Source organism: Peromyscus leucopus, chromosome 4 (assembly GCF_004664715.2).
Source record: "Peromyscus leucopus breed LL Stock chromosome 4, UCI_PerLeu_2.1, whole genome shotgun sequence".
In the NCBI taxonomy this organism is placed as follows: Eukaryota; Metazoa; Chordata; class Mammalia; order Rodentia; family Cricetidae; genus Peromyscus; species Peromyscus leucopus.
The window spans coordinates 87,403,979-87,424,747 of NC_051066.1; the positions used below are offsets into that span (position 1 = coordinate 87,403,979).

General features: G+C 41.7%; 1 protein-coding gene across 1 annotated transcript in view; it reads right to left on the reverse strand.

The window, feature by feature from the left end:
* Positions 1–20,769, reverse strand: part of Ryr3 (ryanodine receptor 3) — a gene marked incomplete at its 5' end in the record, with an annotated part of 626,824 nt that overhangs the window by 135,175 nt on the left and 470,880 nt on the right. Inside the window, 5 exon segments of the mRNA XM_037205092.1 lie at positions 843–1,023; positions 12,134–12,269; positions 17,529–17,632; positions 18,802–18,931; positions 20,492–20,606. Of these exon segments, the coding sequence (XP_037060987.1) occupies positions 843–1,023; positions 12,134–12,269; positions 17,529–17,632; positions 18,802–18,931; positions 20,492–20,606 (666 nt within the window).

Genomic DNA, 20,769 nt, shown 5'->3' on the forward strand with positions numbered 1-20,769 from the left:
AACTCCCCACTTCAGAAGCTGATAAGTTGGTTTTATTCCATACGCTCAAATGACCCAAATATCTTTCCATGATAGCTTTAGGATCCCATGAACCTTGAAATATGAGTTTAGGTACTACCCACACCATTCATTCCCCCTTCCTTTCTGAATGTCCATGGAAAGCTAGTTAAACAAGGAGTCAGGAGGGCTATGTTCACGTTCTGGCTATGAGGTTATCAGACTCTATTACTTCAGGTCTTAGTTTTATCTCATGTTATACAAGAACGTTGAGACAAATGTGTTTTGAGTTCTCTCTGGTCTACTAAGTGATCTGTCAGAATTGATGACAAGGAAGAAAAAGAGCCAACTGTTTGGAGGGTCAACTCTGGTGGGTTACACACATTCTGCAGACCATGGGATATAAACTAGGTAAATAAAGGCAAATGACTACTGAACACGATAGAGGGACAGTGACAAGGCAACCAGATACTGTACCAACTCAGCTCTGAACCTTTAAACTCCACAATCAGCTGCGAGGAAGCCAAACACTCAAAACGCTTTCCTGAGCATCCTCCTGAGGTGATGCTGTCCCCAGGTGCTGTAGAAACTAGAAGGCTTTGCTGCCTCAGTGGTTTGCCAGCTGTGCTGAATGGTCTAAAGGAATGGAAGGAGCTGGTACTGATCCCTAGGCTCTCTGGGCAAGTCATAACAATAACGGGCCTGATAAAGTGATTTTAAGTGTTTTAACCACCATAAAACATCTGTGCTCTTTCTACCGGCAAATACTGGGCCCACTCTAGTGGTTCACTGACTGACAGTGTTTGGCAGCCTACCATCTGCACACACAGGAGTCATTCACTTACACTTCTGTCTTGTAACCCTGGGAGGGGAGGTCCAGTGCCGGGTTCTCGGAGATCTTAATGGCACCCTGCATAGCCGCCAGCAGTCCGTTTCCTCCTTCACCCCTCAGAGCTGGGCCAAAGCACTCAGGACGTCTGATGAGCAGCTTGACCACAACGCTGGCATTCTCCTCTACACTTTCACCTGAGAAAAAGAAAGGCCTGGTGTCCTTCGCACTAGAAAGGGCAACCTCCAAGTTATTTGTAGCTGATAAGCTGGGAGAATAGCATTTCATTCTCTTTGTCACCTGTTAATATTATGAGGAAATATTGACGAAAGAAAGGTGACCTCCGATAAATGAGGGAGATCTATTCATTACACAGTTGACCATTATGGAATAGAATTTTGCTTTTCAGCTCAGGATTTTTACCTCTGAGATAACCCCACCATGTCGAGGTGCTCAGAGGGTACATATACTACTCAATCTGCTATTACAAGTTCATTTACAAGTGACTTGGGGACAAAAGAGCCTCACATCTTACTAGGTGCCTTCTGAGTTAACACTTGGCTTCCTTCCTTGAAAGGAGGTAAGAAGATAACTCAAGCTGGCCTGCCTCAGCTGGCCTGGGGAAATGATACCATAGCTCTTCACCTGATGACTCTTATGGAGTCACATATATATCCCAGAAGAGCCTGGCTTCGTAGGGCAGACCTCATCATATCTGAAGTCATTGATCAGATTGAAGAATCTGCTGGATAAACTTTTCTAATAATAGCTATGAGAGAAAGGACAGGACAGAATGCTATGCTCTCTTTGCATTTTTCTTTGGAGGAGCCAAGGAAAAACCGGACAGTGACAAAGGAAAAGGAACATTTAATAAAGGAGAGCTGTTGAGTCTCAGAACCATCGTTTACATTCCAAAGCAGTGTTACAACTTGCTCAAACAATTTACAAAACATACCTTCTTTCTTGGGTGAAATCCTAGTTTGTGTTTGAGAATGTGATCCCTGAGCCAGACTCTAAGGCATTTTTTCTTATATGTATTATATGAAACCTAAAGAACAATGCTTTTCTTCAAAACCACTAAGTATTTCTTGGAAGGGATGAACTATATATAAGAGAGTGTCCATTTAGATAGGCTATGGCATTATTAATTCCTCTAAAGACACACCTCACATTGTCACAGTCTAAAACAATAACCATCTATTTCACAGTTTCCAGACTCTGGACTTTGGGAGTTGGTTAAGCTAGATGGTCTTGGCTTGGGATTCACTTGAAGTTGCAGTCTCAGGGTTGGTTTGGGCCGCAGTCTTCTGGAGAGATGTCTGCAGCTGGGGGATCAGCTTCTAAATTCACTATATGGCTGTTGGCATGATGCTTCAGTTTCTTGTTGGATGGTAGATTTGGCCTCAGCTCCTTACCATGTTGAACTCTTTGGAGGGCTGCTTGAATGTTCTTATGACATGGCCACTGACGTGCCACAGATCAAGAGAATAAGGTAGAAACTGCAGTGCTTTTAGCAATCTGGTTATACAAGGTTATTTTGCAGTACTTTACTCATTTAGATGTAATTCACCAAACCTAGCTCATACTTAAAGGAAGAAGATTTAGACTCCATGTTCTGGAGGGAGATAATTTAGATAATTATAATTTAGATAATTTAGAGACATATTTAAAAACTATCTGGACAGTTTAAATTTTCATGAAAAATTTTTTTTTATTTAGAATAATTAAGGCTGGGAATATAGCTCAGTGGCAGAACACTTGCCTAGCTTGTTCACATCCCTGGGATTAATCTCCAGCATCACCTAAAAGTGCTATAATTAAAGCATAAGAATGATAACACTGTGGGATTGTGAGGATGTTTTAGAATTATGTTCACATCATCCAGAATTTTTCATTAAACTGAATTTAAACAGCTTATTGTTGTTTACTAATTGCCATATAGCTCATTTTTTCACGGAGAGTTTAGAGAATCTGTGAAGATATTTGCCATGTAGAAGCTAGGCACAGAAGCATATGTCCATAATCCCCGGACTAGGAGGCTGAGTCAGGAGAAGTGCATGTTCAAAGCCAGCCTGGAATGCAGAGTGAGACCCTTTCTTAAAACAAACAACTTCTGTTCAAGTCTCACCCCATATATAACACCCGAAAGCACAACCCGTGCACATCCTGGCAGCAAGGTTTAAAAAGGTCCAAGGTTTAAAAAGAGAATACTTGTGATAGGTAGGGAAAAGTGGGGATGGGGCGTGAGTGGAGTTTGAGGGAGAGAGTGGGGAGGATGAGTTTGATCAAAACACATTGTGCACAGGTATGAAATTCTCAAATATTAAATATATTTTTAAAAGAATAGCATGCCACTTCCACCTGATATTCTTGATATATCCCAATACAGTTTACTCACAGGAGAGATATTTCAGTAGAAGCACCAGAAAAGACTAACATATCAAGAAACAAATACTCTTAGACATAGATGAAACATATGTCACTACTTTCAAACATTTCTAGCCTTTAATTCTTAGCACGTAACATATACACATGTCCTTTGAAATGTTTGAAATGTTAAGACTCAAAATTGGGGGAAAAACCCCAACCTTATTAATGAGGCTGACCTAAAGACTGTGTTCTGATGCTTTTAGCTCACACTGGAAATGCTTGTGGGTCAGCACGTTTTCTAGTCAGCATGCTGAATTCAGCTCAGCGCATCCCACAGCAATTAGCACCACAGACTTTATGGGATACAGAAGCACCAGAAGCAGAAGCTGAGAAATCAGAGTTGTATATTGAGATTACATCTAAAGTTCATTTGCCCAATTAGCCCCCTTTTAATCCAAATCTCACATCTTCAGAACTTGGCTAATTAGGTTGACTCTGAGAACTGACCCAGGAAGCCATTCCCTGATTATTTTAATTTGGACATATGTGGGGGATGCAAATGTACTTTGCTAGAGGAAGAAACCAGAATCCAACCACTGTGGCTGATTAGACAGGGGACTGAGGAGAAGAATTTGTAAAGGCTTCATGGAGTAGTAGGGACAGAATAATGTGAATGCTTCCTGGTAGCTTGTAGCTCAGTGAGTCTGACTGCCAACCAAACCTATTCTCGTGAGGCCAAATGTTGATCTTCAGGGTATTTTTCAAAAGAGGAAGAACATTTTGAGGTAAACTGCTTTTGCCCAAGGGCCTACCACAATATTTTTGCTTGAGTTCCAAAATAAGAAATGAGCTTGATAACAGTGTGGATGGTCATATAGTGCCTTCCTTCAAAGGCTCTCAGCTCAGTGTTGATAATGCTGTGACTTTCTTTCCAACATGTCAGAGCAGTTGGATGGAAATAGAAATTATTCACACTGGTAAAGATGTCAGACTTCAGGGACAAAAATAGAACCTGATTTCCTCTTTAACCTATTACCTGTCGTATGCTCTGTGTTCTAACTACAGTTCTGTTATGAAGTTCGTTTGCCTGGGATGCTTTCTTCCTTTCCATCCTCTTGTCATAAACTCTTGACTTAACTCCATGGAATTCTTCAGGAGTCACTTAAAGCATGAGAGCTCCAGAAATCCGGTCTTCTCAAACACTCCAAACCCTTCTTTGTATCTGCTTTTCTCACCAAACTGCACGTTTTATAAAGATAGTACTGTATCTGAATGATGCAATCCTGTATGCTCAGGGTTTTGCTAATGTTTGACATACAATAAGTAATCAAAATTAGTTATTATTTACTTATTTTCCAGTACTGAGAATTGAACCCAGGGCCTGTACATGTTTGGCAAATGTTATATGTATATATAATCTATAGCTACCCTAAGCTATACCCTCACCTACAGAAGAGTTCTTGAATAAATGAATAAACTTCACTCAAGGGAGAGACTTGATTTCAGGGAGAACTCTGCCTATCACTGTATTATCAGACCATTGTCAGCTTCCATTTACAAGAGCCCGAGTTGTGAATTTTATCAGATTTCAATTAGTCCCAGGGGAAAGAGAGATCCCCTAGGAGAAAGATAGAACATGGGGTTCAGCAGGGAATCTAGAAATACCATGTTTAGCTAACAGAGTATCACAAGGTAGGGGTGTGGGCCAAGACCCCAAACATCTTTCTCAGTAAATGATGCTTTTGATATGGCCAGGAGACCTGCATAAATCAAATCATTGCAAGTACTGAAGACATTGCTTCTGGTCTGAGAGGGAGGAGTTAGGGATCTGTGTGTAAACTACTGTGACAGGACAAGAGCAAGTCAGAGAGTCTTAGCTGATTTTCTCATTAATTCAAACTGTTGCTGAGCCTGATATCTTCTAGCCACTGATCTGGGAACAATGGACAAGTATTAAACCAGAAAGTAGAGCCTGGATCCCAGAATGAGCCCAGTGGGACAGAACTGTCCTAGCAGATCCATAGACTGACATGAGCACTTGCCAGCTGTCTTGTAGATATATAATAAATAAATGCTTGTTATCTCATGACAATAAATATGAATCTGTCTACAGGCGGATATAGGAGAGCAGATGTCTGTCTTATTTAGGGTTTTTATTGCTGTGACAAAACACCATGACCAAAAATTAAGTTGGGGACAAAAGGGTTTATTGGCTTTCACTTTTATATCACTGTTCATCACTAAAGAAATGTCAGGAAAGGAACTCCAACAGGGCAGGAACCTGGAGGCAAGAGCTGATGCAGAGGCCATAGAGGGGAGCTGCTTACTAACTCCTCAGCCTGCTCTCTTCTAGAATCCAGTATCAGCAGCCCGGGGATGGCGGCACCCACAGTGGCCTGTGTCCTCCTTTCAGATGATTTTAACTTGTGTTAAGTTGACATAAAACTATCTAGCACAGTAGAGCCCTAGAATTTGGATCCAACGCCAACAAAGCAGCCTGGGTAGAAGAAGAAAACAGCCTGGAATAGGATGTGGCCAGTAGATAGGAGAAAAATAAAAGCACGTGGACTTCAGAAATATTTTAGACATGGAATCAACAGAACTCAGTGATAGGTGATGTAGATGAGGGGAAATGCAGCTGTCTGTTTGGTTTGTGTGTCTGAAAAATGGGTGATTGAGGTAAGGAGCTGGGAAATTCTTGGGGAAAGAGTGGGTTTGGTGTTATAATTATTGATGCAAGCTTTAGATTTATGGCACTTAACATGCTTCTTAGACCTCTAGTGAAATATAAAATGGGAAGTGTAAGTTTGGGACTTAGGGAAGAGGACAAAGAAGAACATCAGGATACCTGTGGATCTCAAAGTGAAGGGACAAATGAAGTCCTGCAGGGTGGACTATCCTTCCACTGGCACAGTGGAAGCCTGAGGATCAGGATTTAATCTTAAATTGATGTGCATTTTGACAGAATATATAGCATCTATTTAATATGAAAGTTAATGTGTGATGAGTGCCAGACATATAATATCTTGTAGGAAGAATGTTGGTGAGGCATAGGTTTTAGATACGGTTTTAAAATCCATTTTAGCTTAGATCTCAAGCTTCATTCACTATTTTTATTATTGAAATGACTGATGAAAGCTACACACATGACATTCTGAACATGTGGGTCTGTTGTCAAGATATTCAGCACTGTCAACAAACACAACAGGGACCTTGGAGGACATCTGCTGCACGCTGCACTTCATGTGGAAGCAGCGGAGTCAAAGATCTTTTATCCTAGTTTTTAAACATGAAATGTCCTGTATGTGATCATGTGTAGAAGCTTGGTTTTAGAACTTTAGAAGGTGAGGTCTAGGTGAAGAAAGAAGGTCACTGAGGCCTCCCCTGGCGCTCCCTCATTCTTGCCTCCTTCTTGACTTCTCTCTGCTTCTGTTTGTCCAGAGCTGAAGAAGCTCCTCTATCACAGTTTCTTGCCATCACAATGTTCTGCCCAAGGGCATGAGGCCAAGCAACTGTGGACTGATTTCTATAAAGTCATGAACTGAAATAAACCTTTCCTCCAGTAAATTGTTTATATCAAATATCTGAGTCATAGACATGCAAAATGACACACTCATTCTCTCCTTAAAACCCCTCTCTGGGTTGTTTCATTTTGAGTTTTCACAGATAGAGTCATAGTTCCTTGTATGTCTCTATATAATTCTTGGGGGGTGTGTAGTGGGTAGCCATTCCAGCTTTGATCTGGAAGTTCCAACCCCCATTGAGGCTTTGGTAATTGTCACGCCTGCAAGGCGAGGCCAAGGGAGGACCCTGAAGACCCGAGATCTGGATGCACCGGCTCTCTTGGTTCCTGGACCCTGAATGCTGGAGGTAGACCCTGCAGAGTTCTCCAGAGAACACCGCTGGACTGCGCGATACCTTTTCCAGACCCTGTAAACTATCCATTCACTTGTAAGTGAATAAAATAATCCCCACAAAATAATCCTCCCTTTTAACTACGTGGAGTGGACTTAATATTTTCACCAATAGGGGTGTCATGATTAACTTCCTTCTTTTTGTCAGGCATAGAGACTCCAAGAGATCCAATGGGAAAATGAGTATGGTGGCACTGGATTTGGAGAGCTCACACACATCTTTTAATCAGTAAGAAAGGGTAACAAAAGTGCTAGGTATGAAACCTTTATTAACCAATCTCAAACATTCTTTGTATCCTACCATCTCTTAACATCCTAGTTTGTAGTGTCTCCTGAATACATAATGACATTGTTTACATTTATCCTTTCACAACCGTCCTTTATTGTTGGTGATAGTTTTGAGAGTTTGTTGGATCTTTCTGGTGTCTAACATGGGGCACATATTTCTACATAGGACCTGGGAAAGCTGGGGTAGAAAAAAGAATGAGAAAAAGAAAAAAAAAAACCGGATTGGGCTTCCTAGTAAACAGATGCTCACAGTGTACAGAGGTGTGGCTCTGTGGCACATCGAGTACCCGAGAAGTGGGCAGTTAAGTAGAAACAACAAGGTAAATAAAAATGCCTGTCACAATGCAGGCACCAACTTCCTAGAGCTGGAGCAGTTAAATGCAGCTCCTGGTTAAACGCAGTACTCTGTAGGCAGAGGCAGGTGTATCTCTGTGAGTTTGAGGTCAGCCTGGTCTACAAAGCAAGTTCCAGGACAGCCAGTGCTGTTACACAGAGACACTCTGTCTCGAAAAACCAAAAACAACAACAACAACAAAAACCACAGCTCCCAATTATATGCAGCTCTTGGCCAGGCTGGTGGGGCATAGAGCTCAGCTCGGCTCTCATGGACTCAACCCAGGGTGGATCCAGCTGCCAGCACAAAGCTGTATGTCAAGTTTAAGGTTTGGCTTACCAGTCAGAGAATGCTACAGGTGCTCAGTAAAGCAGGTCCAGTAAAAAAAAAAAAGAAAGAAAGGAAAAAAAAAGAACCCTCCAAACAGGTTACAGTGTGTTTAAAAATGTGCCAAGGTGCTTAAGAAAGAAAAGAAATGGGTATAGACAGTATAGGAAAAAAATAAATAGTTCAAAAACAGTAAAGATATATAAGGCATGAAAACCAGGAACTAGAGCTGGTTAAGCTTTTAGGCTTTAGAGCAGCAGTTCAGCTGGGAGCCATTCAGATGAGGACTCAGAAGTTTCCAGTCTGAGGAAACAGGATCAGCTGAGGAAATGGCAAGGTGAGGTGGCTGTGGCTTGTTCTGCTTCTCTGATCTTCCAGCATTCACCCTAATACCTGGTTCCAGGTTTGTTTTTATTAATAAGACCTGTTAAGATTCGTGCTAAACTCCATTCTCCAAAATCCTTCTCCTCCATCATTCACTTTTATCTATGAAGAACTCCTCTACCCATCATTCACTATCATCATCCACCAAGACCATCACTTACTGTGAACAGCTTCATCATCTACAACACCATCCATCACTATCCACCATCATTCACCATCATACATCATGAACATTCATATCCTATACCATGGTTCTTTATATCACCTTACTCTTTCACTAATGATCAGAGGATCTCTTTGTTGAACAGATGACATGAAAGTAGCCACAGTATCCTTTTAAACTATCTTTAGATAGTAAGGATTTACATAGTGCTTTGAAGTCTCAAAAAATCTATTAGTCTCCCAGTTTCAAAAGCTACAGTTCTTGTAGAGAACATGATAAATAGTGGTAAATAACACAGCTGTAGGCCTTACTATATTTTGTAACACCATGATAACCAAGTTTTCTGTTGATTATTTCATCTGTACCTTAAAATAACTCTGAGATATGTGTTATCATTTTTGCTGCGTTATATGTTAACAAGGCGGAGGTTGGAAAGTCTCATTAACTTGTTTAAATTTACATAGCCAGTTTTTGATTTTGAACTCTGGATGTTCTATTTTCCATCCTGAAGTCTCCCATATAAATATGACTGAGACATTCTTTGTCTTCTAGGTATTCAAAACTATTACTTTAAAAAAATTCCATATAACTCTCTTTGTACAATCCCCTGAGACCATCTAAAACATTACAGCTACAAGTTGTCTGCAGATATATGCAATTTATATCTGTTGTCTGATTGATCTCTTATCCTAATAGTCAAATTTAGGGGCATCACTAAGTATTACACACAGTAAAAGCAGTATTACTTGACCTAAAATAAATTTACTGTGATCTACACTAAGCCATTTTCTTCTTTTATCCTGATTTCTTTCTTCCCTACCTTCAAATCTCTCACTGAAGAATTTCAGTTTAGTACTTTGGCTTTTAACACAGTCACATCTGTTCATCCATCCATCCATCCATCCATCCATCCATCCATCCATCCATCCATCATCATCATCATCACCACCACCACCACCATTACCACCACCACTACCAGCAATTCTTTCTCTGTAATCTCTATCTGCTATATAGTAAATCTCAAATGTATTTCCTCCCATCCATCCCCATCTTCACCATTATAATTCATTCCAACCTGAGAATTTGTCAGTAGTACCTGTCACTCTGTCTCCTGTTAAGGTTTCCCAGTTCTCTACCCAGAAGATTGATACTAAACTTTTCAGATTGGCATTTATGTTCTTCGTGTTACAACCATTCACCTACCTTTCAAACCTCATCTACTGCCTCATTCACACAGCCAGCCTCTGGATTGACAGATCACTGTTTACTGAGAACAGTGTGCTTTGGCCTCTAGGCCATGTACATGCCGCTCTCTGATTGGATAACCTCTCCTGCACCTGTTTCTAGAAACCTGACACTTTAGGTTCATCTCTAACATGGCCTCCTTTATAGCATCTTTTCTGATTATCTCAAAGGGACAAGTTTATCCTCTCAAGGTTCTTGAGTGCTCCCTCCTTGCCTTACCCCATTTATTTATTTTTTAAAATAGTGATCTCTGTGTACATATACTCTCCTTTGAAAGACAATAAATTCTTTTAAAGCAGAAGCTGGCGTACTCTGCCTAAAACAAATACAGTACTTGTCTTCTAGAGATATCCTAAATATTAAAGCTCATAAGTGTATCCAATTTACTAGAACTTGTTGCATTATGAAAGTGTACTAAAGAGATATTGCTAAAAAGATATAAACAGCACGAAGATAAGAGGGACAGACCACACGTTTTGGTCCAGAGTTTAGTTCATTATGTTTGTACCTAATCAGCAGAAGTTAAGTGTTGGAATTCATGTAATCTACAGAGGATCATAGCCAGTGGATACTTTCAAACTGATAGTTATACTGACGGATTTATAAAATTCTTGATCTTGACTATGAAGGAGGATAAGATGAAAAAATTCAACCTATTTTCATCCAGTTAATCTGTCATGCAATCTATGTACATAAAAATAAATTTAAAAAGATTGTTCTTTTCTTTTTACGTGTGTGTGTGTGTGTGTGTGTGTGTGTGTGTGTGTGTGTGTGTGTGTGTGTGAGAGAGAGAGAGAGAGAGAGAGAGAGAGAGAGAGAGAGAGAGAGGGAGATATATATATATATATATATATATATATATATATATATATATATATACATTCGTGTACAGTCATGTGTGTGGATACCCTTGGGGGCTGCAAGAGGGTGTCAAATCCCCTGGAGCTAGAGTTATAGGTGATCATGAGCTGCCTGATGTGGGTGATGGGTACTGAACCTATAGTCCCCTGCAAGAACAGTATGCACTCTTTATGGCTGAGGATTCTCTCCAGTCCTTGACATTTTAGAACAATTAGTTATTTATTTTATGTGCATGGATATTTAGTCTGCATGTATGTCTCTGTACTGCACACACACCTGGTATCCACAGAGGCCAGAAGAGGAGGTTGAATACCCCAGGAGTGGAGCTGCCATGTGGGTGTTGAGAATCAAATCCCAGTTCTCTGAAAGAGGAGCTAGTGCCCTTAACCACTGAGCCATCTCTCCAGCCTCAGACCTTGAATTCTTAAAATTTTCCTTTCCCCATTCCCCTTCCTCTCTCTCTCCTTTCTTTCTCCATCTTTCTACTCTCCTGATATACTAATTAATTCTTTGTTAATTCGGAATATGATTATTTGGACACAAAGTAAAACAGATTGTTCGAGGATATACCAAATCTGGTCTTTAGAGAAGAAAATCATTGAGCAAGGCTAAGAAGCAGCTTTGGTGGAGAAGTGTGGATCTAGTTGCTAGAGCAGAGAAATGTAGCTGTAGTGCGAATACAAGTGAATTAGTGCTGTAACAAAAATATATTGGTTGACAATCTACTTTTCAAGAAAGTAGTCCACTTGTCTTATATAATGTTCATTCATTATCCTGGTGTGATGAAGGGGTTTTGATAGAATGGGAATTCATTACAAGTATAAGATGGCTTGTACTGAGAGTAATAATATTTTACCTGTTGGGAATTGAGCTTCCTTTAATAGCTATTCACTTATTTTTGTACTTTTGATCCACTCATGCATCCATTCATCCTCTCACCAACTCATAGACCAGTCTAGAGTCCTGGAGGTGCATACTCATTAACTCTGTAAAACAGATGAGGTGATAGGAGAAGAGGTACAGAGAGAAGGCAAGTCCAAGCTCATGCAGCAAGTTTCTTGCTGTATCTGTCACTAGATTCTCTTGATGCTTGTCTGGCCTGTTCCTTCTTGGGAGGTGATTTTTTGTTTGTTTGTTTGTTTTTGAGACAGGGTTTCTCTGTATAGCTTTGGAGCCTGTCCTGGAACTCACTCTGTAGACCAGGCTGGCCTCGAACTCACAGCGATCCACCTGCCTCCTGAGTGCTGGGATTAAAGGTGTGAGCCACCACCACCAGGCCTTGGGAGTTCTCTTGCCAGTTGCCAACCATCTTTATAATCTTTTATATTGACTGACAAAAAGCAGTGAAATGATGCCCTTTTTGTCTATAAAGCCATAATTAATAATTATTCTATGCTGAGCATGGAGCACATGGGACTCACTGTTCACGAAGACGGCGAACCTCAGGAAGGACAGGTAACGTTCCCCTTCAATGGGGTTCCAGCCAACATCAGGGTATCCTTTGGCCAGAAGCATGGGGCAGCTCTGAAGGCCACAACCCGCCAAGTAGGTTACCACCTGCCAAGAACAGTACAAAAGTGAATGTCCATGTACACCCAGTAGGATGACTGCTACATTAAAAAATGCAAATAAACAGAAAATAAAAAGAAAAAAAGTTTCAATAAAGAAAACTTGGATTCCCTTGAGTAAGCCCTGGTGAAAAGTATGGAAACTAGCCACCATGGAAAACAGGATAGTTGTTTTTTTAAAAAATAATAAAAAAAATAGGATTACCATATGATCCAGAAATTTCATTCCTGGATCTACACACAAAACTTACAAATAAGGTCTTGAAAGATGTACAATCCAAATTCCGAGCAACATTGTTCCTAACTACTAAAAATATAGAAGCAACCTAAGTATCTTTCAAAGGATAATTGGGTAAGAAAAATATGGCATATGCAGATAATACACTATAATCAGCCTTAGAGAGGAAGGGACTTCTCATAGGCTAGGTCCACATATTGGGTGATCCTTGAGGATACATTAAGTGAAATAAGTCAGCCATGCAAAGCAAATACTGTGTGGCTTTAACACATATGAGATAGCAAGAGCAGTCAAAACCACACAGGCAGAAAGAAAAACAGCAATTGCCAGGGCCTGCAGGGTGGAAGGAATAGGGAGTTACTGCTAAGTGGGCAGAGTTTTGCCTGATGAAATGGAAGGAGCTATGGAGATGAACGTAGTACTGGTCATGAAATATCATCAAAGGCTTCAGTGACTCTGAACTGTACACTTGAAAATGGTGAGGAGAGTAAATTTTGTGCATTTTATCACAATAAAAATAGAAAATCCCCATGCATTTAAGGCCAAGAGGTATGCTAAAATGCCTCTTAAGAGCCATGAGAGCTGCATTTCTAGGAACTGGACGTTCCTTTTTCCTAGAAGCTAGAGAGAGCCTGGATATTTTTAACCTTCCGCTGCCACGTTAACTATACACTTTTTCTTATTTGGGCCCTTTTGCTCTAGAAACAGGATCAAGGGTCCAAGTGCAGCACAGTCTCCCTTCCCCCAAATTCTTTTTGGGGTATTTAATTTAGTAGATTTGGAACCAGAACCTCCAGTCCACATTTTCTTGCAAGTAATCAACAAGATTATGATCAGGTTCCAGGTTTCTCCAACTCCAGAAAAAAGAAATTTACAAGTGTGTGAGCTGGTGTGGTGGCACATGCCTACAATCTCAGCACTCTGGAGTGGGAGGCAGAAGGATCAGGAATTCAAGGTACACAGAGAGCATGAAGGTAGCTTAGTCCTACATGAGGTCTTGCTTTTTAAGTTTTTTATTATTTATTTATTTTTAGGCCAAATAGTCTATTTGTAAGCATATAAGCATTTGGAAAGTTACAAAGACACAAGAGAGCCCCTTGTGGCACCAAGGCTGGCTGTGTTCCCTTGACCATGGTGATACATGGTCTTTGAGTGGCACTTGGGTAATCAGGGGTCCTGACTCAAGCGCTTAATCAACAACAGCCATTTAACGTCAAAGGCCAAGATGCTAAGGTTGGGATGGCCAAAAAGAGGCAAGACAAAAATTAGATTGACAGTGGTCTCTTTGCTTCTAGACTGCCAGATCGTGAATCTCAGGCTTGTAAACTCACAAGACTCAGATTTTACCTACTTTCACCAGAAATCAAGGACAAATACCAGCAAACCAACCGCTACTTAAGATTGAATTGCTACTCTGTTTTTGACTTTGGTATTTTGTGTATATGTGGAGAAGAAGAAAATTTTGCTAACTGTCATAACAGTGTGTGTGTGTGTGTGTGTGTATGTGTAATGTGTGTGTGTGTGTGGTGTGTGTCATGTGTGTGTGGTATGTGATGTGGTTGGGGTGTGTGTGTATGTGTGTGTGGTGGCAGTGGTGTGTGCGTTGCGTTTGAGTATGTGATGTATGGCATGTGTATGTGTGTGATGTGTGTATGTGTGTGTGTGTGGTGGTAGTGTGTGATGTGTGTGGTTGTGGTGGTGGTGGTGGTGGTGGTGGTGGTGGCGCAGCAGTGCACGCGCATGCGTGTGCGTGCGTGTGTGTGTGTGTGTGTGTGTGTGTGTGTGTTGTGTATATGTGCATGTGTAAGGCACACAGGTATAAAGAGGCCTGTGTGAGGGAAGAGAGAGAGCAGAGATGGAAGAAGAGGGGACCAGAGGAGAAGGCAATGGAATATACATGTCTTGAAAGCAGGATGGGTAACTATTTGGGAGGGGGAAGGAGATGAGCAAGAGGGGGACAAAAAAGAACAAATACAATCACACACAAACACACACACAAAATGAAACACATTTCTTTATATGGTAACAAAAGAAAATTAATTAAAATAAAGATCCTTTTCCCGACTTCGGCTTTTACCTTAGTGATATATTAGGGATTTAATTAGATTCAACAGCAATGCTTACTGATTTGGCAAAGTGATTAAAATTTTACTTATATTTTGTCCTTTCCTAAAATATTATCACTTAAAAATATCTCCTGGATGTTGCAAAAGATCCCAAAGAACTAAATGAAATGAATAACTCAAAGACCTCTGCTAATTGTTTCATCCTGAATTTATACACTGAAACTCTAAGCTCCAGCATATCAGAATGTCATTGTGATATGCTGGAGGAAGGGCCTGTGAAGAAGACACTAAGTAGAAAGGGGCCTTCTAGGGTGGTGTCCTTATCAAAGGGAGAAACACAGCTCTGCAAAGATACAACAGGGATGCTTCTGCAGAAGACAGTTCCTGTGGGACACAACAAGGAGGTAGCCATCTGTAAACCAGGAAAGGAGCCTCAGGGGAACGGAAAGCTGACAGCCCTTGGCCTTGACTTCCCAGACTGGAGAACTGAGACATTTCACTTCTGATATTTAAGTCACCCCATCTGTGGGCATGTGTTCCAGAGGCCCCAGAAGATAAGTATACCCTTACACCACAAAGTAAGTGTGCCCAGTCAGAAATAAGTGACACAGCCCAGGCATGTAGTCTGCCTGCTTCATGATGGATCCTCCTTTATTATTGGTTAAATACATCTGAAACGACCTAACACAGAACTTCAGGAGATTATTAGTGGGTAATTATCATCTCATCTTAACAGACTGGACATGGTTCTGCAGCTCCGGCCAACTATTCTCTGCCCTGGCTGTGCCAACAGGGTCTTCAGGACTGGTGACATCGTCTACCTGTGTGTGTGGCACTTCAGATAGATGGGGCATCACCGTCAAGATAACTTAATCATAACACACTGCTTCCTTCTTGTCTGCCTTCTCAACCCAAGTTCTTTGAGCCTTCTTATACTATTCAGAAGGAACAAAGGAAAATGTATTTTTAAAATAATTTTCACTTCAGCCTCACAGATATATTTCCTAGGGTCTCCTCATCCCTCTTTGGCTGTTCTTCCTGTTGTTTAGTTGCTGACTTTTTCTGTGACTTCCTGGGTGGATAGTGGTCTTCAGGGCTCTGGCCCATCCTTACACGGATCTCACCTACCCAGAGGGCTTCAGTATCTCTCCATGATCTGTCTGCAGCTGAGAAAACCCTCCTGAGCTCTAAGTATGCAGTCAGCTCCCCAGTTGACATTTCCATCTGGGAACCTCAGGACACCTCTGTGCCATCCCCCCACCAAACTTATAGGAGTGTCTTAACAATTTTACACCAGAACAGGACATTGTTATTTGTAAAGTATATGCTCAAGAGCTATGCAATTGAGTTACAAACATGCAAAAAAACAAAATTTCATCATATTGTAAGTTTCTGAAGTGTCGTGTTGGACTGCATCCACACCCCTCCTTGGCTGCATGTGACCTTTAGGGTGTAGGTTGGGCATGCCCGCAAGTGAACCAAAGCAATATTTGACTAATGGTTGCTATTTGTCTTCCTCAGGTCTTCTGGATTCAAACACTTCTCACATCTGCTTGTGTCAATATTAACCAAAGTCAGCACCCACTCATGCTTGGATTACTGAAGATCACTCTTAGCAATTCTTCTTGCCCCAGCTCTTGTAAGAGCTATTCCAGTCAATTTCCTTATTGCAACCTTCTAAACCACACAACATACTGTGTTGCTCCCCTGCTGGGGGCCTTTGTGGGTTCTCATGGTTCTCCAGTGAGGTACTGTAATATAATTGGAACGAGCATCAGCTCTTGAGCCAAATTCTGATCCACTTACCCTGTGGCACTGAGGACAAGACCTACTCCTTACACCTCCATTTCCTTGCTCATAACTTCTGAGCAACAACAATAATAAAAATGACTTGTTCTGAGTGTCCCATGAGTCAACTTGTGGGCAGCACTCGGAGTGTGGTCTGCCAGACACATCTCTTATGAGCATGAACTTCTATTATTAATAGAGTCCAATTCCTGACCACGCCCATCACCTTCCTCACCATGCTCTCAATGCTTCTTCCATGCTTGGCTTTCTGACTGTCCTAGACGTGGGCTTTCCTGGCTGAGCCTTAAACAGTCCTGGCAAATTTCCCCAGCAGTGCAGCTGACAAGCTTCTGCTCATCCCTCAGCTGTCTCTTTCCTAAGTGACAGCTCTTCTCCCTCATGCTCTCAAACCCACTCACTGTAGAGTGTGGGTGGCCTTTGACTTTTCCCACTCCTTGCCCACCTCTTTCTTCTTCTTTGCACTTAGAACACAGATTGTTAATCTTATCAGCTATCCAGTCAAGCAAATAGATCCATGAGCGGCATGGTGGAAAAACTTCCAATTGAATACTTACCGAAGTCCCCCCATGGCCCACTCTGGACATTTTCTTTACTATAAACCTTGAACATCCTAATTATTAATTCTTAATGCAGCACTGCTGGGAAGTTGAGTACAGAATACTCGGTATCAAGCATGGAGAACTTTCTAGAGTGGTTATTTTAAGTCACAGGGCACTGCAACTTTATCAACCATGTGCAGATCGGCCTGGTATTCACGATCCCAGTAGGGGGCAGCAGTGTGCATGTGGTCAGCACGACGATTTTACAACCTCCTGTTAGATCTCTTTCATATGTGGACTCATGAATTAGATCACACAGAACTTTTCTTTAGGAACCACAGGGATCCAGTGATATTTCATATAGAACAGTGTCATGGGGCCTCCACCTCTGAAGAAAACAAAAAACGTCTAAGATGCTGATTTTCTTCGCTCATACGTGATCCTTGGGGCCTAACCAGGTGGTGCCAGCCACTCATATTATACCACATTTTCATCACTATGAAATGGATCTGAATGGAAACCTAGGTGTTGGCTTATTTTTCCTCTGTGTGGCTGCAACAGAGTTAGGAGAAAAATAACATTGTCTCCCCAGTTACCTTCTCAAGATCCGGCTCTTCTAAGCCCAGCGCTAACTCGTTGTTGTCCATCACAGAGGAGGCTGCCACATCCAGTGGGGTGGACCCCCTCATCGATGGGGAAGCTGAGGATGGAGCAAAAAGAAGCAGAGCAATTAGGCTACCCAGGTCGGATTTAAGGGTGCAGTGATTATATGTGGACAGGAGAGGGCAGCAAATACACTGAAACCTGGCCCACGCTGCAATTCTCGGAGAGGGCCGCCAGCCCAACTTTAGAAGAGTCCTGTTCTCCTGTCTCACATTCATTACAACTGAGAATACTAATTATAACAAAATCACGCTACGGAATGGGTTGGGACTACACAGTTTCAAGTACCTTCGTAACACAAAACTTCTTGGCATTTTGTGATCACTTGAAGACTCAGGGGCTTCTTTATGGTCTGGGCCCAAAGGACTTGGAAAATTTGGGGGTGACTACTTGGAGTTTAAAAATAGTCTCAAACAGCACAAGTTCATACAGTTACATTAGTGTACCAATGTTGTTTTTGATCCTTATTTTTGGCTTGTTCGGCTCCTAGATTACAATTAGGAAAAACTTCAAGTGACAAAAAAAAAAAAAAAAAAAAAAAAAAAAAAAAAGTTGATCGCCTGCGGTTGCATTTGATAAACAAAAGAGAAGTGAGATTTCACATTTCAAGTGTATGTGTCTGTTTATGTCTCATCCTTTGGCTTCTGTCCAGCATGGGGAGCCAGGAGAAACAACGTGAGTTGCTCTTCTCACAGTGGTGCCGAACTGCTGTTTATCCACTCCCATTATCATGTTGTTTATCTCTAGCTGCTCTTGGCCAGGCTGCTCTGCAGCTAAGGGCAGAATTTGCTGGTTGGCTGGTGGCCAGGAATGAATCCTGCAGCCAGCTTGCCAAGAAAGGATTGGATCCATGGCCTTGGTCTTAAGAGCTCTGCTCACTGATTAGCTGAGTGGGCTGGGAGAGAATTTGTCCTCAGAGCACTTCCTCCATTCCAGGCAGCATTTCATAAACTCCAGGCCACTGGACCCAGAGAGAGGAGAGTGACTCAGTCACCAAAGGGAGTTGGTAGCAACAGCTATGGAGAAAGTGGAGACCACAGACATGTTTTTATGCGTTTGTTTTTGGGGGACAGGCTGTCTCTTGTTTTGCACTTACATGTATCGTGGCATACATGTTGATCATTTCTCTTTTTCTCTTAAGTAGTCAGGAGGGAGAATGGACTGCCTGGGCCCAAAGGTGGAAGTTATAAGGTGTGCCACACCTACCTAGGCCCACACTGCTGTTCTCCAGCAGGTAACTTAGATGCTCAAACATGGCCTTCTGATTTTGCCGGCTAATTCGACAGAAATAGCAAAGGAAGCGACAGCAGCTAGCAACCATTTTGGGGAAGGCAATCTGTGGGCAGAAGCAGGAAGTATTAGAGAGAAGAATCTATCATGAGGCCTTCGTGAACAGTGGAATCTTAAAGGAGTTTCAGGTTGAAGTCCCACACCTATGAGCTGTTTGGAACACGGACTTTTTCCTTACACCTCTTCTCCCTAAGACATTTGTAAGAGGGACAGAATGCCTAAGAATGAGGCTTCCAAAAATCTTGGCAATTAGCTACAGTCCTCAAGATCTTTCCTTCTAAGGGAAACATCTATCAATTATAACCTGCTTCCCTACATGTCCGACGAAAGTGCATGACCACACGACCATTGTTTCCAGCTGGAGTGAGTACATCACTAAAGGGTAATATCAGAAACAGAGTTGGGGGATCATAGGAAAACAATGCCCATTAGTCCATTAAAACTTGGGTTCTCAGGGCCAAGGGTGGTCCCCATAGTTAAGAAAGTCTGAAAGGTACCATGTCCTGTTTCTGTGAACACGTCCCAAGTATGTGACCTCAATCACTGCTCTTCTACCAGTGTCTAAGGCACTTGACACCAGATACATATAAGTTATCATGGAGGTGCAACCCTTCACCACTTGATTTGGTAGCCTTCCCAATTACTGAAGCAATTAGCATCTCTATGGCAAGCTCTAGCTTATTGGGATCTTACAATGCTCAAAAAACAATGTCAGACTCCTAGAAAGATGACAATCCCCCCCGCCCTTTAGAATCATGGGAGGAGCTCTAAGAAACAGTTCTGAAATCTGTTGTCACTGAGGCATACAGATGGTACAGGGTTCTGTGAAGAAATTTAACTTTTCCAAGATGATGGATTGTGACCCAGAAGTATAAGCCAAATAGACCCTTTCCTACCCTAAGTTGCTTTTGGTCAGTATTTTTATCACAGCAACAGAATAAAACAAGAACACCACTTAGGATTCTAGGATGGTAGCACCCTAGAGTCAGCAACATTTGAAACCATACTCCATATTTTGCCTCCAGAAGTCATGCGGTCTAGATCAGTCAGTGGATAAAATGATTCCTGCACTAGTGCGAGGACTGAAGTTCTGATCTTCATCAGCCTCATAAGCAAGGTAGGAATAGGCTCGTCTATAATCCCACCATTCAGAGGGCAGAGACAAGAATCCCCAGAACAAACTGTTTAGGTAGACTATCTGAATTTGTGATGTTTGGGTTCAGTGAAAGACCCTGTCTCAGTTGGTAAAGTGGGGAGCAGTCTAGGAAGGCAGTTTATGCCAACTTCAGGCCTCCATATGTATGTGCATAATTGTGCATGCACACCTACACATGTACATCCACATGCATGTGAGCATACTAACATATATACATGCACATGGCATATATACATACATGTAAAAACATCAAAAAGAAGCCATTCAATTTAAGTAAGATCTCAGGAAAACTGGTATAAATTCCTGGTTGTACCCTACGCTAGCAGCAATGGTCCCCTTCTTGCATCCTTTTGGATCTGTAGAAATCTTTTCCTCTTCCCAGGGGAAAACTGAGTCAATAGATTTGTACTCCTGCCCTGAGAGTCAGGTTCTGGCTCAGTAAAGCATTACCTGTGATTTCTCTGTACCCAGCACATTCACCATGACCTCCATCACCGTCTCGTGCATGCCCAGAACTCTCATGAGGTTGGGGTGTTGGTAAAACACCTTGTTGTTCATTATGTCCCTAACAGAAGAATGAGAGGGAGAGTTCAGCACCTGTTGCTCTTCTGCTATGAAAATCCACACAAACACGATTTAGGTCGAGTAATGTTAAAATGATAGGCTGAGAAAAATAATAAGAGGGTACTAGGTCGTGAAATACATATGGAATGTTTTCAGCTGAAAAA